Source organism: Microtus pennsylvanicus, chromosome 1 (genome assembly GCF_037038515.1).
Source record: "Microtus pennsylvanicus isolate mMicPen1 chromosome 1, mMicPen1.hap1, whole genome shotgun sequence".
Taxonomy (NCBI): domain Eukaryota; kingdom Metazoa; phylum Chordata; class Mammalia; order Rodentia; family Cricetidae; genus Microtus; species Microtus pennsylvanicus.
In genome coordinates this window covers 181076838-181098068 of record NC_134579.1, presented here as the reverse complement: position 1 = coordinate 181098068, position 21231 = coordinate 181076838, and the positions used below count along the sequence as shown (strand labels likewise).

Here is a 21231-nt window from a genome sequence, read left to right as displayed (position 1 = left end):
ATACCATGTTGCTGCAAAATGCTTGACAAAAGCAACTTAAGAAAGAAAGAACTTTTTACTCAAGTTTGCTATACAGTCGACAATGGTAAGAAGTCATAGCAGAAGAGGCTGCTTCTATCACACTGGCAGTCAGGAGGCAGAAAGAAAGGACACCGATGCTTAGTTGGCTTTCTCCTTTCTATGCAGTTTACGGCACCTCGTCCCCAAGAAAGATGCCATGAACACTCGGGGTGTTTTGCCCACATGAGTCTCCCACAGACATGTGCAGTGGTTTGTGTCAAGGGTTATTTCAAATTCCATGAGATCAAAAATTGAGATTAACCATAACAGTTAATCCCCATTGTCAAATTGATACCCAAACACATAGTTCTATGAAGGCATAGCTATAACCCCACATGGTTGCTTAGTGCATTCAGAATGGGTTTAAGGAAACCTTTAAAAATAAAAAGAATATAATGAATGTCTTACTTTCTGGAATAAAGAATAAGGAAACCAAACTGTCCTTGAGGTATAAAAACAAAGATGTACCTGGTACCCTACCTGGTATCCTGAATAGTAAACCCTTCCCCTTGATGAATGGGTTAGGAAACTTTTAAATCATAAACTAGTGCCAAGGAGATGACAGGTAGGGACATTTGCTGCCAAACTTAATAACCTGAGTTTGGTCCCTGGGACCCACATTGTGGAAAAAGAGTATCAGAAGAATATTAACTGTCACATTTGCCCCCCTCTTTCTGTGTTATGTTTATCTAGCTCTATCCCTCGGTCTCCCTCCCTCTCTCCTTCTCTCCTCCCTCCCTCTCTCTCTCTCTCTTTCTCTCAGACACACACACTAAATTAAGCAATTAATTAATAGTAAATTTATTGAATTTTAAGTTCCCAAAGTAATAGCCTTAAGAGAAAGGCATGGAAGCTAATGATAGTATCTCACTCCTGCTCAAATCTGTCCAAAGTTCTGTACGTCTTAACTTCTTCATCCTGTTTGACATCTTCTTTCAAATCTACTGGCAGTTTTAATGTTCTGCCATCAGTATAGCTGCCAGAAAGATCTTGCTTCACCCTTTCTCTTCAAATGGTCTGCATTCAGCCTGCCATTGAGGTGCATGCTTGAATCCGATCATAGGCAAGCAGCTCTCTGTGACTTCAATGCCAGCCTAGCCTACATAGTGAGTTCCTAGACAGGCAGGGTAACATAGTTAAGTCCTATTTCAAAAACAGACAAACAAAAAACATCGAGCAAAACAGACTACATTGCTTTACAATGGATACAGGCTCATAGATATTGGTGTCAGTCTAGGTGGAAGGGGGTTCTAATGGCAAACTCTGCTTTGGTCTGACTTGTGAGATGCACAAGCTTATTTCTATGTGTTTGAACCTTGTAAGATTTTTCTGCTTTGATGCCTCGGGGACTCTTTAAACTGTTTCCAGGACTCTGACTATGTATGATATTTCTATATACATTAAACTGTCCAAAGGTCAAAAGTGGCTTCTAAATCGAAAACAAATACCTATGTGCAAACAAATTCTGTTAATTACAGACACTTCATCAAAGGTCACACAGCAAAACGCAAATCTAAAACTAAACCCTCAAAGAGCCTGCCCCTTTCCTCAGTATTTTCTTTACTTCCTAAAAATGGCCCATTTATCATGCTTACTTTCCCAAGCACTCATTTCTCCCAAACTCCCAGATTACATTGATTTTTTTTTTACATTCTGACAAAACTGCTTTAGTGTCACTGGAGCTCCGCGAGCTTCAGATCCAAAGCTTTCCCACCCCTCTCATTGACAGTCACTTCTCAGTCTCTGATCAAGCCTTCCTCCTACTGTTGCCTCCTGTCTGGATTACATACTCTCTGGTCCTTCTCCAGGCACTGCACATAGAATTTTGTTTTCTTCAACAATTCCTCCTCCATTCCAAATTTTATGAGAGGTACTTTTGAAAAATATGCCCCTCAAAGCCTCTTGTTTCCCACTAGTGCTATCAGAACTCAGTCATCAGGATTGTTAAGTTTGACCTCTCTACAGATTCTACAGCTGCCTAGGGACATCACCATTAAGACTGCTGCTTTTCATTGCCTTTACATTGCCACTCCAGGTGCAGAGGAATTCAAAACAAGCTCCTAGTCACTCTCGCCTAACTCGGTGATCTCAACCACCTCCACCATGAGTGTAAGCAGCAATAATGTCACTTCTCCTTTTTGTGGGTGGGGGCGGTGGACCAGAACCGACCGTCCTCTCTACTTTTCTATCAATGTTATCACATGTCAGCAAGTATTCCAGTGTTTTCACCCTTAGAACTGGTGGAACAGAAGATTCCTCACTTTTGAATTGGTTTATCCACAGAGACACTTATATAAACTCTGATTTATAAAGAAAGTATTTTTTTTAGTATTAATAATCATTTTTGTAACTACTATGCTACTCTCTCATTATCCCAAGACACAGTACTTCTTACAATAGCTTACTGGGTGGTCTCCTTGACTTTGGTCCCCTCTATCTGAATTGTTCCTTATGTTTTCTCAATACTTATTCTTAAATGTTGCCTTGAACTTGTCACTACAGAATAAGGGAATTATTCTGACTATATGTCACTCACTGTAAACTTTGAATCCTTTGCAGATTTCAAAACTCTTGACAAAGCAAGAACAGCAGGTCAGATGTATTGCCTATTTATTTCCTCCAAGATCTCTATCAGGTTTTAAACATCTTTATCATCCTTGTTTAACCAAGGCATAGAAATCTCAAGTAACTTAAGCCAAGCGACACATATTGCCAAGTCAGGATTTGGAAATCTAACTCCAGTAACAAGGTTTTAAAACAGCACAATGTTCTAAAGCCCATAACTTCACGTCTATTCATTCACAATCCCCACTACACTTTTGCAGATCCTTTAGCCCAAACATAGAATTCATACACCAGATTAACACAAGTTCTTTTTATACACCCTATGCAAGAAGGAACAGACCTTAGAAAAGAAACCGTATTTCTGATAGCTCCCTCATCTTCCCAAGGCCTGACCCATTCATTGTTCCAGCCATCAACCTTCTGTCTGCCACCTCCATATACTCACAGTATACACAAAAGATAGACCACCCTTACAGAACAAGGAAAAATAACTACTTTTTGTTATCTAATGGGAGCTGCCATTCCCAAAGACAGTTAATGGTGTTGGGTTTGTTTGGTAACATTGCAAGTCAATCCACAGAGTCTGCTGTCTACAGCTGCAAGACTTTATGACTTCTAACTCTGACTGTAACACAAAAGTCAAATCCCAGAAGAAAAATAGATAAATTTTAGATCAAGCATGATGAAATTAGGGGATAAAAATTCCCTCTGTACTCTGTATTTGAACAGCACCTTTCATGGACATTAGTGTTGTCGGCACCTGGCCTGACATCTAATTTCATCCTACAACTGAAAATAAACACCTGCTCGAAAAAAGTGAGGGCCAATATGCATGAGCCATGACTCCTAAAGGAGTTATTTTTCCATGACAAGGGGAAAATGAAGGACACACATATGTAAACATCCATGAGATATTTAAATGTTTCAAGTCTAACAGCTTCTCCTGTCAGTTTAGTAATCTTTATATTCCCTTCACCGTCGATTTGTATAATATCTGATAGGCTGACATAGAATATTACTCATTAAACACAGTACCAATACACCCAACTGAATCCTGAGCACTATTGCTGGGGCAAAAATATCACGTGATTTGCTTTCTAAATCCAAATCATCAGGCAACAAACTGTTTCTTTCTTCTCTGGTTCATGTTATATTCACTCAAATGGGTTTGTGTAAGGTTTAGTCTGCTCTCTCGCTGTTTTTCAGTTCGATTGCCGCGCTGTTCTAGGCAGATATGGTTATAAAGAAGCAGACACCAACTAAACTCCAGGCTTTTTAGAAGTTAAACATCACATCTTAAAGCCAGGACCTTATCTGGAGGACATACTCTGAATAGTCTGCCTCTCTTTTTCCTAAGGCATTTTCAATTCTCAGATCCTCATTTCAAGTCCCCTTAAGCTCTTACTTCTCCTTCTGCTATTTTGACAAAGTACTGTTTGCGATGAAAAACTAAAGAATGCCCTCTGAGGCACGGAACAAACTATTTGTTTTAAACAGGCACCACTGGTCATGTGGTCAAAACCTCCTTTCTGGTCCCAGAAGCACTTCAGGGACTGGCACAGACTTCTACTTTTCAAAGCTAACTCACTGGTGTCCCTGTGATGTCTCTTTATGGGAAGTACATCCTAAATAATTACCTGGCTGGTATGGGGTATCTCTGAAGGCTTGTCTAGGTCCCAGCTTTCCGTTTGGTTGCTTTAATTGGGTTCTGTTTTTCTTTTCTCCACTTTCTTTAAATTATCAAGTAAGACTGGGAGCCCTCTAGACTCTGTTTAGACTCTATTTTCTAATTAGGTGATAGGAAAGCTTTAATTAATAAGATGACCCTAGCATAAAAATCAGGTCATATTGTTAAGCACTTAGAACTTACAAATTTTAGCAAGCGCTGACTTTTGCAAGTCAGCCAACTTTGTTAGTTCCCAACAATTCTTTAATTAGGCTACTCAGAGAGGAGCATGCTCTAATGTGTGTCCTGGCTACATTCCAAAAGGGGGATAATTGCAATCTGGCCTACCTAAACTTCCACTTGTTTCAAGTGAATACAGTAGGCTTCTCCATTCCCTGTCTCAGTTTCATTCTGCATCGATGCTTCATGGAAGGCGGCAGATGGAAAGCTTTTGGTTTCCAACCTGAACATTCCAGATCATCAGTTAACAAGACCCGCTGAAAATCCACCACATTCAGAATAATGCATTAGGAGAGGAAGAGTGTTGTGAGCAAAACCAGGTCCTTCGATCCACATAGGTTCTTACCAGTTGACTAAGTCATCTCCCATAAAGAACATCACTTCTATTCTCTCTCTCCCGTTGTTTCTATATTGCTATTGCACACAAACACACACACACACACACATGCACACACACACACACACACACACGCATCTTTATAGCACCCTATTTGGCTGAGCATCCAGAGGACCCGAGTATACCTTTAGAGGATAGTACTTAAGGGCCGAGAAGAGACTCAACTCCTTCTAGGTCTGACCTCCAGGGTTTGTTTTGCTCTTTCTTCCTTCCTTTCTTTTTTCCCTCTGTGGCTTCTGTTTTATACTGCTCTTGTTTGTCTTAGAAGAAAATGCACCAGATGATACAGTAATTCTCTTTAATCACCATAAACCAGAAAAGAACCTCTAGCCTGGTCCATCTAGAGAAGGGTAATTTTAAAATGCAAGATTTAATCATAAAACCATCAAGCTAAAAGGACCTTCAAGAAGTCCTGTAATTTACTCCCCTTCCTCCAGGCATGCAAATTAGAGTTTACAAAAAAAAAAAGGATTGTTACCCAAAGAAATCAAGTTGAAACGTGAGGAATTGTGCAGCAGATAGGACCATTTAAAAGATAAATCTCTGCTGTTTACCACACTTCTCTGGCAATACCTAAGCTTTCTGGTGAGTTGGGATATCAAATATTAAAATGCTCTTTGAATATTCCTGGGTTCAGGGACTATATAACAGATAGCAATTACTTAAGTTTTCAGACATAGTTGCTAACGGGCAGTGGTGTGTATATGTAAGAATAGGAGTGTGTGAGTGAAGGTCTGTGTGTGTGTAATTGTACGTGAGCATGGTGATGTGCAGGTGAAGGCATCTGAGGATGTGAGAGTGAAAGTGGATGTGCAACCATGTGTGTAAGTTCGTGGGAACATGTGCGTGTGTGTATGTGTGTTTATAAGTACAAGCAAAAGTTAATAAATCCTTTAGAGTTTGGAAAAATGAATCTTTCTCATTGAAAATCACAGTTATTAATGTACAACAAAGTCTTTTATAAAATTAAAAATTCATAATTTGCCCTAAAACCTCATAATCAGGAAGTAAGTATTTCACTTAGCAAAAACTATGATATCCATGCAATTAATGTGTATTCTTTCCTTAAAATATTTTTCAATTAAGAACCCTCATAAAGAAACAAACCTTTTATTAATTTTAGCATGCTATCAGATGTGAAAGAAAATAAACTAAATCTCTTCATTATCTATCAGTACTCTTTACTGGCATTAAAATAAAGGTGACATTGACTGGGCCTCAGATAAAATCCACCTGGCTCAAACTAAACTGAACAAAGCGGCCAAGGATGCTAAAGGCTTGGTTGAGCACATAATTGGTCATAAAAAGTAGCTTTCAAATAAACCAAGACTCAAGTTTGGCTTATAATCAATAGTTCCACAAGCCCTTAGTCAGCACCCCTTCCCTAATGTAAGTCTCAGCCGGCTTTCCAATCTCTCTTCAACCCACATAGCTTTCCCTGCTGCTCCTTCGCTCGCTTGTTCTTTTCATTTGCTGTTGATCTGGAAACACTGGATTTATTGAAAGTTTTCTAAATGCTTTCCTGGATGTCTAGGCTGTTTCTTTGGCTATTCCCTTTCCACGGAATACTATTCTAATTCCACTTGAAGGCTGGGAGGTCCCTGGCAACAAGATCTAGTAGTAACAGACAGGATGGCCTTGGATGACTTTGCTGTTTCCATAGTGCAAGTGTTTTCCATAGGCCACAGGGTTCTCCTCTTGATATCCTCTAAAGTTTCCCAGGCTAGCAATGCCCACAAGCACTGGAAATTCTTTAAGCTCATGACAAAAGACAACAGAGATGTGACACCTGGCAGGAGAACACTACCTTGGTCCCCGTATGTATTTTGAAGTGTATCATGCAATACCTGGTGATTTTGTGGAAACTTTATGATCTATTGTTTAATTATGCTCTATTTTAAACCAGAACTGGTCAAACTTAGAGCTTACTGTCTTATTCGGAGTGCTGACAATTAAATCATACATTCTGTTGAAACAAAACAAGACAAGTACAATTATGCTACTATGCCAAAGGTGCTGGGTGACCTAAATCAGACCATGGTATACACACGACCCTTATAAATCTACATATTCATGTTCTACCCTAGCCAATCTCTTCTGGTGAGCTCTTAGAGCTCAGAATCTGTTGTGAAAAAAGGTCCGTACAATTTTACGTGTTCCTTGCTTTAATCTCAGCTCAGCTCATGGTCGGGGAAGGTAGATATTTGGTAGTTTCTAGATATTTTTGTTATTCTGAGTATATGTCATTTTCACTTACTACACACAGGCAAGAGATACAGTACAATACTGGAACACACCAGATTACCGAGTCCTTACTACTAATATCATCAAAAGGAAAGGGAAAACCTCATGCTGAAGCCCAAATTTATCCTTCCCCATTGAGTTCATCCACACAGAAGAACGTCTATTCTTCCCAAAGCATGCTGTTCCCACGCAGCTCCCTCTGGACATGGTTTCCTAACCATCTTTATCTAGATCTTAAAGGAGATTTTCCCAAGATTCTCAACCTTGTGTAGAGAACACAGAACAACCCTGTGGTCTTCACTGCTCTTCTCCAGTCTCTTATTTTCAATCATCCTTTGGAAGTCACAATGCACAGTGATGACCCTCATAACATCTGGACCTCATCTACAAACACCACACACCAGGACTGATCACAGGATGTGATGTAAACCATGTAACCCCCCCCCCCCATCACTCTGCTCCTGTCTCTATCCACTTCCTTGCACTCAGCTGTCTTCACTACCATTCCAGTTATCCGACTGGTCCTTCCCATTCCAAAATCATGCTTATTTATGCCTGCAGATATTACTGAACGCTCACTCACAGGTGATCATTCTCGCCAATCACAGAGATACTCTGTTTGCCACTTTTCCATTCCAATTCTTAGAAAGCTGAATACTGATAGAAAAGAAGCAGGCTCGTCTACAAACGCATGCCATCTAATTTCACAAAGGCCTCCAAAGAAATCCTTGCTCTTGACCCTGTTATTTTGCCCTCACCTGCTCTGTATGCTTGCAAAACTCAGGCATTCGAATTTCCTACTGGTGAGCAATCCGTCATGAAGCCCGATAGCTAAACTCTAAAGAGACACATATTGTGTCCTACAATGTTAACATTTCTTTCGAAGAGGTTCAAGTCCATCTCTGAACCAGACTTTTATCTTTAAAAGTTCTTCTTCTCCCATCCCCCGTATTTGCAAACACCTTTGTCTGCCAACACTGCTGTATTCGCATCCTTATACTGCTCCCATGCCCTTCGCCTGGTTTGTTCTGTTCTCCAACCTCACGGCAACAATCTGGTCTCTCATGTATCAGTCTTTTACATAATGGATGATCAACTTATGAGGCTATAACTAATCCTCCACATAAATCACCTCAGAATCGTATTCTGGAGTCCCTATGTTACACGTCTAGTTTGTTTCTTCCACAGAAACTTTCTCATAGTTCGCATTATACATAAACACACACATGCACGCACGCACGTATGCACGCATGTACACACACACTCACTCACTACTCACAAACGTGTATATATGTCTTTAAAGATGCAATAATATATGCCAAATATGCATATGATTTATCAATTATATAAAAAAATGATAGGCAAAAACTTCTCATAAAATAGAAAACCTCACAAAATCATTTTATGATTTATGATTTTCACCCACATTTGATGGATTTACAAATGGGGATCAGATGCTTGTGGGACTGACAATCAGTGTGAGTACTTCTCTGGTTATGAATAAGTAGCTTTTACAGATTTGCCAAAAAGTCCATGATAGTCACAGTTAAAACTGTTCCTACAGAAACAAAACATGAGGACAGAATCTGCTTCATTATTTTGGTCCTTATCTAATACAGCCTCTCAAGCAATGATCTTAGAAGCCAACTAAATAATGTTGCATCCATTGACTTAAATAACACCAGATAACGTGACACAGAACTATTATAAACTAACTATTTAAAACGAGACCAGGAAACAAGAGACTGACAAACTGGCTCACTTTTATAAACAGCTGCGTCTCAGCAATACGGATCCTATTTAGCATGAGTTTAAATGTGACTTCATACCACAGTATGAACAGAGGTCAGTAAACCCATTTCTGTCACTAACATAGTCAGTAAGTAGGATGGCTCAGCAAATAAATAAGAATGGATCAGCTTGCAATTTAAACTAATTTTAAGTTATTACAATCATTAGATATTAGATTTATGACAGAAATGTGGCTTGGCATTGCTCTCGGTTAGCTCTTGCCCCGGTTATCAAAGGGAAGGAGAGTTTACTCAGCACATTTTCATTACTCCATTTATATGCAGACATTTCATGAATCATGAAAGGGATAATCTGATGACTGAATCTCCTATCGTTTATTTGTTCCAACACCCTAAACTGATCATCAGTGTAACACTGCATGTTCAAGGTGAAAAGCCACGAGCAACCTGACCCCCAACTGCTCCAGGTGCTGGAATAAGAGGTGCTCAGGGCAGTCCTTCTACAGGAGCCAAGAACACAGACAGCAGAACATCACCAGCAAACAAATTTCTCTTCCTATGGCACCCAATAAAATTCTTTCCACATTTATCTCCCAGTGGTATCTAAAAATAATACTCAGTGAGATCAACCTTGCATATTTCTTCTTGCTGGAAAGCTCTGGGATTAGGATCAGATAAAGTCCATACTATTGAACAATTCAGAGCTAACCTTAACCCCCACATCATCTGACACGCAGCTAAAGTCTTCAACATACCTCTTTGTTCTATTGTGTAGGTAGCATAATATAGATGTGCACAAAGACTTCTGTGAACAGAAAAGGGATACTGAACTGATACTTGCACTCCACACTAAGACCTATTTGTTCTCAGAGAATAAAGCCTTGTCAGGGATTTTAAATGTGCTACTGTGTGGTATGCATGCATTGATGAGAAAACAATGGTCAGTATGAGGAATCTTCATCACCTGCTCTGCAGAGGCAAGATCAGAGGAAGCAAAGCTTGAGGAGCAGCTCCGTTTCAAACCAGTTATAGATGCAGAGCCTTATCGACCACGTTGAAAGGAAGGGCTTCTGCAGACAGCCTTTCCACCCACCTTTAAACTTCAAAACATTCTCCTACTACTGTGGCATGCCATACTGTTGGCAACATCGGCAAACAAACTTGACTAAATTTCAAGCTAAGCTGCCAATTTAGCAGTTGAAGCATAATTTCCAGAAAACCAAGGAAACTTAATAAGCAATAACTAACTATCTGAAAAGAATAATGTTCTAGTTCTTAAATCATGTGATATTTGATAATATGTGATGATGAGGTATTTATTTTATGGATTATTATTTGTTAGAAAAATATACAGTTGTTTCCACATTGAATTTTAAACTTTAAATACTATTTAGACAATTAATTTGATATTTACTATTAAACATATCATTAGTCTAAGATAATATTTTGCTGAAAATTGTTGCTGAGAATAATAGTTCTGTAGAACATAAGTAGCAACTATAGCAAAACCAGTTTCTTACATCATTGCAAGCACTTTGTGAATATCAGGTGCATTAAGCAGAGTTTCTTTAAGACAGGATGTATGAGACTCTTACTATACCAATATATACTGATATTTAAAGAGCAAGACAGAAAAGCAAAAGAGTGTTGGGTGGGTAGAATATTTTTCAAGTGTTCATAACAGAATTTTAGAAACACTGAACTGAAATTCTGAGTGCGTTATGAAATCCAAATTTAATTCTCAATGAATACTGAACAGTGTGCAGATCCATTAACAGGTGACAGCTTCTAGGGAAGGAAGAGTCGGTTTTCTTTATGAGTGTGTCCCCTGTAGGTTTTCACCAGACTATCTAGAGTGAATGGTCCCACCCATAGGTACATTGGCAGCACAAATTGATCTTGGTTATTAAAATAAAAGGCAGGACTCAAAGTCAGGAGGTAGTAGGGAGCTGGGTTGTGACCAAGATAATATGTATGAAATTCTCAAAGAATTATAAATTATTAATATATGTTGATCATACATTTTTAAATCTATTTCAAACTACTAGCAGATGATGTTACAACTCTTTATATAGCTGCCCAAATTTGTGGGTGAATGAATTAAAAACTCATTTAAAACAATACTAGTCTTTGCTACTAGGGCCACAGTTCTTTTGATGCAAATAGCAATGTTAAGTAAACACACTTAAAAGTACTCCTAGGATCCCTAGATGTGAAGTTGTAAAACATTAAACCATTAATTATTATTACAGTGATATTTTAAGCATACTTCTTCCCCTGGATTCTCCTAAGCATGCTTCAAGATATGTGGGTCAGGAATGAGTTACCCCCTTTTCCAAATGAGAAAACACAACCAAAACTATAAAGGGCATGAACAGCACTAGACAGGGCAGAGAACAATCTGGCTTCTAACTCAATCCTGTGCCGTTTCAGCACAGGCTCTCCTTTCCCTTCCAAGGTTGTGCTTAGCACAACAAGAAGGAGTTATTTAGACAGGGGGCTTCTCCAGTAAATAATCCAGTTCCATTCCAGCATTGCCAAGTCAAAGGCTGCTTTCAGATTTGCCCTCGTCTCTGTTGATTGCAGACACCAAAACTGTAAAAAAAAAAAAAAAAAAAAAAAAAAAAAAAAAAAAAAAAAAAAAAAAAAAAAAACCTTCCATATCTCTCATGGAAACCTCTGACTAGGACTAAGTTAGAAGTGAGAAGCAGGCATAGTAGTCTGTCCAGAAGACAAGCTTTCTTTCACATCAGTCACAAACCAGCAGAAGAAAGAACCCCATTCTCTAGCTGGGTTGGAAGATTTCAAGGACATATGTATGGACTCAAGAACACCTTTAAGTGACCAGCAGTATTGAAGGTCAGCTAAAGGCCATTGATAGGAACATGTGCAGAGTCCTCAGAAATTTAGAATACATTAGGACATCCATGTTACAAGGTCCTATATAGATGCAAATGAAAACTTAAGTTCAACACGTGTTCTCTACCATACTAGTAGATATTATAAATAATGTACTTACTTGGGCCTTTCCATCTATTCACATTCAGTGACGGTTTAGATGAATGCAAGATCTGCAGACCGGCTTCCACCAAAGTGTCCTGCATTACCTCTCTGTCAAGGACTGATATTTTTAAAAAATAACAAATTTAAGAACAAATGAGTTCATTTCTTCTCCCCACGGAGTCAGTTGTGAGCATGCATACCAATGCTCCGAAACCATATTCAGTGGTTATCTATCAAAAGTTAGTCAGAAATGACAGCAGCTATAACTTCCTCACCAACTGAAAGGAAAACAGACACACGGGTAGGAATTGCTTCTCTGGGTTACCACAAGTATTTTTCATGGGGTTTGCGTGAACTTGTACTCCACCTGGAAGAGCGCAGGATTCTTACTCAACACTGGCAAGTTTTTCTTAAGCTTATTCTATGGTGTATACACCAACAGGTCCTATCTGTAAATGGCTCAGAGTTCTTGGATAGGCAGGTTTGGACAGGGCCCTGAAATCCAGAGCCTTTCTAAGCCTAAGTGTGGACTTATTATGGCAGAAGGAATGTAGTTGGTAGAAACTGTTGATACTGTTTTCTTACATGGAAGAGAGGCAGTGAGTCACAAAGCCACAAGTTCAAAGTCCTATATTTCTGCATTTGGATCCAAGATCTTCCCCCATACTATTGGGTGACTTTAAAACCTTTATTTCTGGAGAACAATGGTCTTAATACTTGTCACCTCTGAAGAAAATTGAACTGTAATGAAACAATAATACTAGTTAACTACAAGCAAGCTCCTAATAAACATGTAAGATTTCATTACTGTTTAAATATTTATCAAAGCTATTTTTTAAAAAATACTGTATTACAAAACACAGATTTTGATAACTAATTCATCTGAAAACACACATAAATTGAACTTCCTTGTAACTTTCAAAAAAGTGTTTTACAGACACCAACATTAGCATGTGGCTTCTAAGTAGTTTAAAAAGTAGAAAGTGCTAGAATTAAAGGCTATCTTTTCCTATTTCAGGTTCAAAGGACACACAAAAAGTGTGTAATTTATAGCATATTTAGGAGTAAGGTGTTCCTATACCTTAGATCTACTGTGTGTGTGTGTGCGTGTGTGTGTGTGTGTGTGTGTGTGTGTGTGTTTAGAACTAATACAAAGAATAAGGAAGATGCAGTTTTCAGGAAGGTGAGGTAAGTAATTTTGCAAACACTACCAGTTCTTTATCTGAATACACCTGGAACACCAAAGAGGAAAACCGGCTGGCAATTTCACTTTCCACCCCATTCCGATAATAGAAAATAACATCGTCTCATGTTGTTCTTTCATAATTTTTAAACACCTCCCAGTTTCTTGGTGATAGTAAGAAAACACACTGCGGTTTCACTCTCTTACTTATTAGAGACCTTAGGTGTAAATACAATTTCATTCTATCACTATTATGAAAGACAGGTTTAGAAAGAAACCCTGCATATCACCCCAAAGTTGTCTGTGTCCGGCCACCACTCTGAAATATTTCCGTTAGCTGCGGACAAACATAAAACCATGGCAATATTATACTGCTTGCCGTGGAGCAGGTGATCCATGCACGTTTGTGGAAATAAGTTCTACAACGTTCACACAATGAATTGACCCAATGATGCCCTCTCGGAATCTGTCCCCACTCTTAAGTGACAAATTATTACATTTCACTGTGTTACAAATAACTATAACATTTCCATAGGGAGGAGGTCAAAACTTAAGGATACTGAGGAGGAGGACACATTTTTCTTATGTTGGTTTGATTCTGACACTTGGGTGTTATCAGGTATAGTGATAATTTTATTTATTTTTTAAATATGTATTTATTGTGTATACAATATTCTGTCTGTGTGTGTATGCCTGCAGGCCAGAAGAGGGCACCAGACTCCATTATAGATGGTTGTGAGCCACCATGTGGTTGCTGGGAATTGAACTCAGGACCTTTGGAAGAGCAGGCAATGCTCTTAACCTCTGAGCCATCTCTCCAGCCCCAGGTATAGTGATAATTTTAAAATTAACATGCCAGGCTGTGGTGCTGTGTGCCTTTAATCCCAGCCAGCACTTGGGAGGCAGAGGTGGGTGGATTTCTGTGAATCTATGGCCAGTCTGGTCTACAGAGCTAGTTCCAGAACAGTTAGGGCTGTTACACAGAGAAAACTTGTCTTGATAATAAAAATAAATTAATTAATTATTAAAAATAAAAAATAAATAACTAAAATTTACCTATGGACAGATGACATCGTACAAATTGAAACTCTCCACCAGTATAAGTAAAATATATTTTTTGAAATTTCTAGGCACCAGTAAGAAATAAAAATATTTAATGCAACTGATGCTAAAATTATATTTTTATTTGTGTTATAAACCAACGGTGTGAACACTTGTTTCCATCTCTGAAATAGTAGTTTTCCAAGACATGTAATATCCAACAATGAATCAGTGCCCCCCAAAAGCGAGCTTGCTATTTCGAGGCATCCCTGCCTTCTATTCTGAAATTCTTGATTAGGTAAGTAAAGAATCAGGAGAAGGAGGGACAATGGCCATTTACATTTCTAAGACACCAACTACATAAGGCTCCCCACTAGAGAACATGCTTATCTTTGGCACAGAGGGTACCACCCAGCCAAGTCTTTGTATGAGGAAGAAGGGAAGAACTCTACAAATTGACTTACTGAAATGAGGTACATAATATCAAACAGTCTGACACTTGCTTCTTTTTGTTTTTAAAGACACGGGGCTAGATGGCATGAGACCATCCTATCCTTTTCTTGATATACATTAGATAACGAATAATTATGCTTAATTACAAGAGGAGAGCATTTTAAGATAAAATGCTTTTATTTTAAGATAAAAGATATACCAAAAATGTTTTTGTACATGTGTGGAGAACATTACAAACAAGAGAAGCTATTTTTACCATTTAGAAACCCCTTAGAATGTTTCAATTTCACAACTTTCTAAAGTGCCATATGGGAATTTTCACTCTCCTTCATGAGTTAGATCTGTGAACAACATGTCAAAGGCAGTACCCCAAGAACACCATCACACTCCACCCACACGTCCCAAGTCGCCTCACATCCATGCTTTGATGCTTTTCCAAAGTAATCAAATACTCGCCGAATAATGGTGAACACCGCAAACAAATCACAATAGATATAGCACTCTGTAATTAAAAGAAGATTGTTTTTCTGTATACATCTGTGGGGTTTTTTTGAAATACATGTCCACCTCTTAAAATGCATTGTAACTGTGCAGTAAGAAGCAACTATCACTGTTCCCTTTCAAATGTGTTGCTTCACACAGCAGCACACACTGGTGCTAACCTGATTGCTAGTGGCACCTGCTCCAAGTTAGTCATATTTCATAGATCACCTGGCAGGAACGTCATTTTCAGGTGGTAATCTGATGAACGCCAATCTAGGCTTCTTTCAATAGTTTATGAGAGCCACACTTCATGCCACACAGGACTCTGATGGAGGACACGTGTGCTATCTGGAGCTCCCTTACTTGTAAACAAAGTTGTGTTTCCACTCTAAAGTTATATTCTTCCATGATACAACTGGGTTATTTTTGTCAATGAGACATATTAGAATACTTTTTTCTTCAACATTTATATGAAGTAGTCTTTGACTCAAAGAAAAGCTGGGTGGGGGGAAAGGTAGATTCTTTCCCAAGCTGACTGAAAGTTGTAAACAAGAAGTTAAATTGTTCTTGGTCTGCATCATTAAACCCATTGCTGGAAATACAGAGATGACTTCTGTTACTATCTGAAATCTTCCGTTTCTGAGCAGTGATGGCAACAGTGATAACAAGGAAGTCGCATTCTAGTGATTCTGAGCTTAAATTCTAGCTTCCGCCCATGGAGGAATCTCTTTCCAGAAATCACACTCCTTCTTGCCAAGAATCACCCTAATATCTGAAGCCAGTTAACCACACAGCTCAGAGATTTTAACTTTTGATACAAGCAGACACTTTCTCATAGAATGAAAGTTTTATACTGAATTATAAGAGTACCGAATTGTAATTTATCTTAAGATCTGATATCTTGTTTCCAGATAGTCCAATAATATATGTTTATTTATGTTTATATGCTGTCAAACTTTAAGATCAAAAAATTACATAATTCCCAGCAAGGATATAGACTCCTGGCAAGAAAATGCCAGCTTTCCACCCTGTTCTTTATATGTAAAATGTTCAAAATACCACATCTGCTTTGAAAATAACCCAGCAAGGGAGGAGTCTATTTCTACAGGATTTAAATATACTACATCCTATCCTAAGATACCTGTAAACTGATGTAAACTTTCAACTAAAACACAGTATTTTCCTTATCAGGCTAAAGATTAATGCTTGTAAAGACTTAATAAAGTTACTTAATGCAGAAAGATGATTTTAAACTCAGCTATCCTGGGCTTCCAGCAGTTTTAACAAATCTAAAGCATAATTAGGAAAGTAAAAAGTGTCCAAGTGTCCTAATACAAGACGAACACTTCCAAAGTCCACAGAACTTAGAGAACCTTCGTGTCAGTCACTGATACACGAGTCAAAACTTATGCTGGGAATCTGATTTTCATGTAAAACAAATTTCCCCGAAAGTATCTCAAAGATGCATAAGAATTTCATATCTATAAACATAGAGGAAAACATCAACTTCCTCTCATAGGTGTTCTACAACTATTTGCCAAGACGTATTTTATGTAAAAGATCATAAATATCTCTAAGACACAATTAACAAGAATCTCTTAAGTCCTAAAGGGTGTGATGATTTCACCCTATCTAAACAATTAATTTTCTTTGTCCTTTGCTTTCTGTTCTGCCTGCGCATTAACATGGCTGCTAATGATCCTGGCCTGGTGACATGAAAGGTGGAAATAAAAAGACATCACGATTCTCACAGAGCACAAAAACTTCTCAGAACTCAAACGTGCCCTGGCTTAGGCTGAGTGTTCCTGTCTTGCAGACAACTCTATTTAGTTGGAGAGTTTAGCCATGATTAAGGTTTCTTTTTAAGTATCATAGCTTCTACAATACATGATTGCATGGATGCATATGCGCATGCGCGCGTGCACACACACACACACACACACACACACACACACATACACACACACACACACACACACGCACACACATGCACAAACACAAAGAAAACTCCAGCTGTATCGTATGTGTAAACTTACCTTCCTCGCTGGCATATTTATATTTTCCAATTATTTTAAGAATATATAATAGTCACAGAAAATGTCATTAGATCTAATACATTCAACTTCCCTACTGCATTAATAAATTGTTTAATTAACATTAAACAATTAAGAATTAATTTACATTTTTTAAACTGGAAAGAACATAGGCATGTGTTACCCACCAACTTATTCTCAGTTTTATGCTTTTACACTGTGAATATGCAAATATAAAATAATCTAAATCATAAACAAAAATAAAAATGTTTGGAAAATGTAAAACAACTTGGAACATTTAAGCTATCTAGGTAGTTTTACAAAGTAAACTCTGGTTAACCCTATCATTAACGGCAAAAGTACTGTGCTGAAAAACTTATACGAATCTATGGAAGAGAAAGAGAAGCTGGTTTAGAGAGCACCGAGAAAACATAAACTGCATCTATTGTTCTATATTCTTTTTCCTTACAGCCAAGTCCTGAGTACACAATTCAAGATTCAAGAATACATCATCAGGGAACTTTCCTTGAAAGGGGGAAAAATCCAGAGCTGAAATGTCTCAAAAACTCTACTTTAGCTAAACAAATAATAAATAAATAAATAAAAACCTTGTTGCTGGTCTTTGCAACTGAAAAACAGTGAAGAAAACTTGAGAAATTCTTCTGTCGGTTTCCATAGAAAATTGCTATTCATTGAAGCACTTTGTAATGACTAGGCTTTCAGTAATCACCCTCTGTCCTACAATTCTCTAGTCTTTTTTTTAAAAAAAAATAGTGGAGGGTAACTAGATTAATTCATACTTTCTATGGACAGCTACTTGGTGCCCATGAAGCAAGTACCTCCTACCTCAAATTAGCCATTTGCCAGTGTCGTAATTTTTCACCTCTACATTCCCCTCAGCCCCTCCTTCCATTGCCCTTAGGGATTGGAATTCAGAGGCATTATTGGCTTCTTGCCTTTTAGCAAGTACAGGACATTCCTCAAAAAGTACATACAATTCTCCATCCTGGGAGATCAGACAATAGTATCTATGTCAGTGGCAATACCATACACAATGGAAGACAAGCTATTATTTTTTTTCTTGGGATTGTTGTAGCAATTATGATTTAGAGGTTACTGGTCGACTCTGTAGCTATGGTATTGCAGACTTTATCTAAGTATTTCTCTCCAAACTACATACTTTGAGAACTCGGTGTGGCTTCCTAGCTCAGAATGCTGTAAGAATACCATCCGACCTAAACAAGGAGTTTTTAAAGAGCATTATATAAAATATTCCCAGAAAATATCAAATGACAATGAATAAAGACACTGCCAAACAAGTATATAAAAGAAAAGTCTGAGGATCTGTATGTTCATTTAACACATACATAGTAATGTATATACATGGCATCACCCTCTTACACTAACAGGAATGCCAAGCATAAAGGAAAAGCTACATCTCAATTCCCTTAAAGAAATTAAAGATAACAAGTTTACGCCGCACCTGCAAAACTGTCTTTAGAAGGGCAGAAATGGGGGAGGGCACAAAGGATCACTTCTCACACCCCTAAAATCATTTTAAACACAGGTGATATATGTCACCTTTTCTCTTTTCTTTTCCCTTCCGTCCTGCTCAATGGCAGAGACCTCTTACTACACTCCCTGGCCACTCTCTCAAAGGCACATTACAGAATAAGAGGTCCCAAGCGTCACTTACCAGTTGCATGCCACAGATAAAGATAAGCGTGCACCTGCCACTGCAATAACCCATGGTTTCCGAGACCCCTGCCACAGCCAGACTGTCCCACGTCGGCCACCGTCGAGCCCCCACTTTATCCAATCAGATCGCCGGGAAGGACAGGCAAACCTGCCCAGGGCTCGGGGGCTCCGGGCTGCCGCTGCCAATGTCCTGGGAAGTGACAGGCATTAGGACCTGCCTGCGCGCCGGCGCCTGCTCCAGCCGCGCCCGCCACACATACCTTCACTCGCTCGGTGCACACGCCGCGCCGCGGGCAGCGCCGCCCAAGGAGGAGACGCGCCCCGGGCCCGCAGGGGCGGCAGCGGCAGGCAGGCAGCGCCGCCGCGCCCTGGGGCATCTGGCCCGCCAAGTTGCGGCCGCCGCCCGACGCGCGCTCGCCCCGCACTCCCCGCGCGCGCGCGGGCTCCGGGGGCGGCTGAAACGCGCGCCGGGCGCTGCCTTGCCTCCCTGCGCGCTCGGCGGCGGCTGCTCGGGCGCTCCGCGCGCTGGCGGGCCCGGGGGGCGGGGCGGGAGCGGGGGCGGCGGGGCTGTGCGCTGCCCCGGGCTGCGGGGCTCGCGGGGCGGGTGCGGGCTCCGCGCACAGAGAGTCCTGCGGCGCCCCTCCCCACGGCCAGATGTGGGGTCCTCCTCCGATGCCCGCTACCCCTCGCGGGCGACAACTTCTTGGAGGTCGGAGCCCGGGCTGCAGCCTTGCCCGCTGCGGGCGTGGTGTCGCGGCGCGCAGGAGCTGCGGCGGCCGCAGCAGTGATGGTGATAGGGGTACGGGGAAGCATCATCCGGCCCGAGAAGTCCGGGCGGCATGGCTGTGACTTGCTGGGTTGGTGTCGGTCTTGCTCAGGCAGCCCAGCCAGAAGCACTACACGTGAACAAGCTGCGTGTATGTGTGCCTGTGTCTCTGTGTGTTTGTGTGTGTGTGTGTTGTCTATGTGTGCGTGTGCTTAGGGGAATAGGGTTATGGAAAGGGGTGGTGGGATAAAATGGGAGTGCAGCTCAGGCATTCTGCCCCTCTGGAAAACCCGAATGAAGCAGAAAGCCTCAAGAATTATGAAGGCAAAGTGGCCACCAACCCTTCTATGCGGGCTCAGGACGCGGGTGCCAAGGACAGGAAAGGTATGAGCTTCAAGAATTTCCACGCTGACCCCGCTACAGGAAAAGAACTGAGTCGCTGCTTGAAGTTGGGAAATTTAGGGAACCAGAGGAAATTCATGACTTTGCTGTGGCTGCTTCAGACTGCTTTCTTCTCAACGATGGAAGGATGAGACGAAATTTGAGCACTTATCTACCCGACCTCAAGGGCCATCCTGCTGGTTATGGTCCATTCCTGGTTGGTGACACTACAGTAGAACTGAGGGCAGCGTTTACCTGCAGCCACGCGCTCTGGAGCCCGCTGCTGCCACCTGCGGGCGGAAAGTTGAAGGAGGAAACATGCTGGAGCAAGTGATGCTCGCTGGGGTTCAGAAAAGGGTGTTGTGTTTGCAGCCCCTTCAGCTATGAAAAGCATTCTTAATCTTGCTACCGAATGAGGTTATAGTGTTGAGATCCATTTACTCCAATAAAGCCATTGAAGTAAATTGCTGTAATAAGAACTGTCCACGGACCTAAAAAATACCGCCGTCTCTCACTTCCTGACTAGAGGTTTGAAACAAACAAACAAACAAAAAAAGGATAAAAGCTAAGCAGCAAGCTTCCTGTGGCAAGTGGGACTTGCCCTACTTAGAAATTGACATTTGTGTAGGGCAACTTTAACTTGAACATCTAATGATGACTTCTTTGAACAAACATTACATTTCAGAGTAACTAGAGATTGGATGGGTCATGGGGCTGAATTCTCGAGAAGTCAGACTAGATACTCAAAAGTGATTTGCCATCTTAGAAAGCCAAGGGGACTTGATCTTATAAAATTATTAATATTCATACTTTATATTGTAATGAGTGTCTGTTTGAATTGCCACATTTATAAACAAGTTTTCCTAATATTCTCAGAAGTGCTTCCAATGGTTAATGACATTCCAGTACCTCAGCATGTGCTCACCTTTTGGGGCCTTCACAATTTTTGCATAAAACTGAAACTAGGGATATCTAGTCGCATTTCATTTTTTTAAATTCTTGTCACTCTGCTTTGCCCGCACGTGCTGCCTGATATCTGCTTTATTGCAGATATTTTGCATGGACAGAGTAAATAAAGGTAAAACTAAGCTAGTCCTGTCTGTTGAAGAAGCTGCTTCCATGTGGCCAAGTGCGCTATGAGCACTTTAAATTTACCCGCGTACCAGGCATTTGTATGGATTCAGCCATAACCTTGTAATAGTCTCCCTGCAGGAAGAATCAGCTTGAGAAATCCTTAGCCTATACCGGAAAGCATAATGCTGTCTTT

At 40.2% G+C, this 21231-nt stretch overlaps 1 protein-coding gene across 7 annotated transcripts in view; it reads right to left on the bottom strand.

Moving 5' to 3' along the window:
• Positions 1–19915, bottom strand: part of Nkain2 (sodium/potassium transporting ATPase interacting 2) — a 1019122-nt gene extending 999207 nt beyond the window's left edge. For 2 of the 7 annotated variants that reach the window (XR_012907514.1, XR_012907513.1), the window contains exon 1: positions 19078–19915. Coding sequence is in view for 2 of the 7 variants with exons in the window: in XM_075946344.1 (XP_075802459.1) it covers positions 19078–19194 (117 nt within the window). In the remaining 5 variants the exon portion in view is untranslated. Of the gene's footprint in view, positions 1–18815 lie in introns of all 7 variants that reach the window. The other 5 variants (XR_012907510.1, XM_075946344.1, XR_012907511.1 and 2 more) reach the window with 3 other exon arrangements.
• Positions 19916–21231: the final 1316 nt, after the last annotated feature.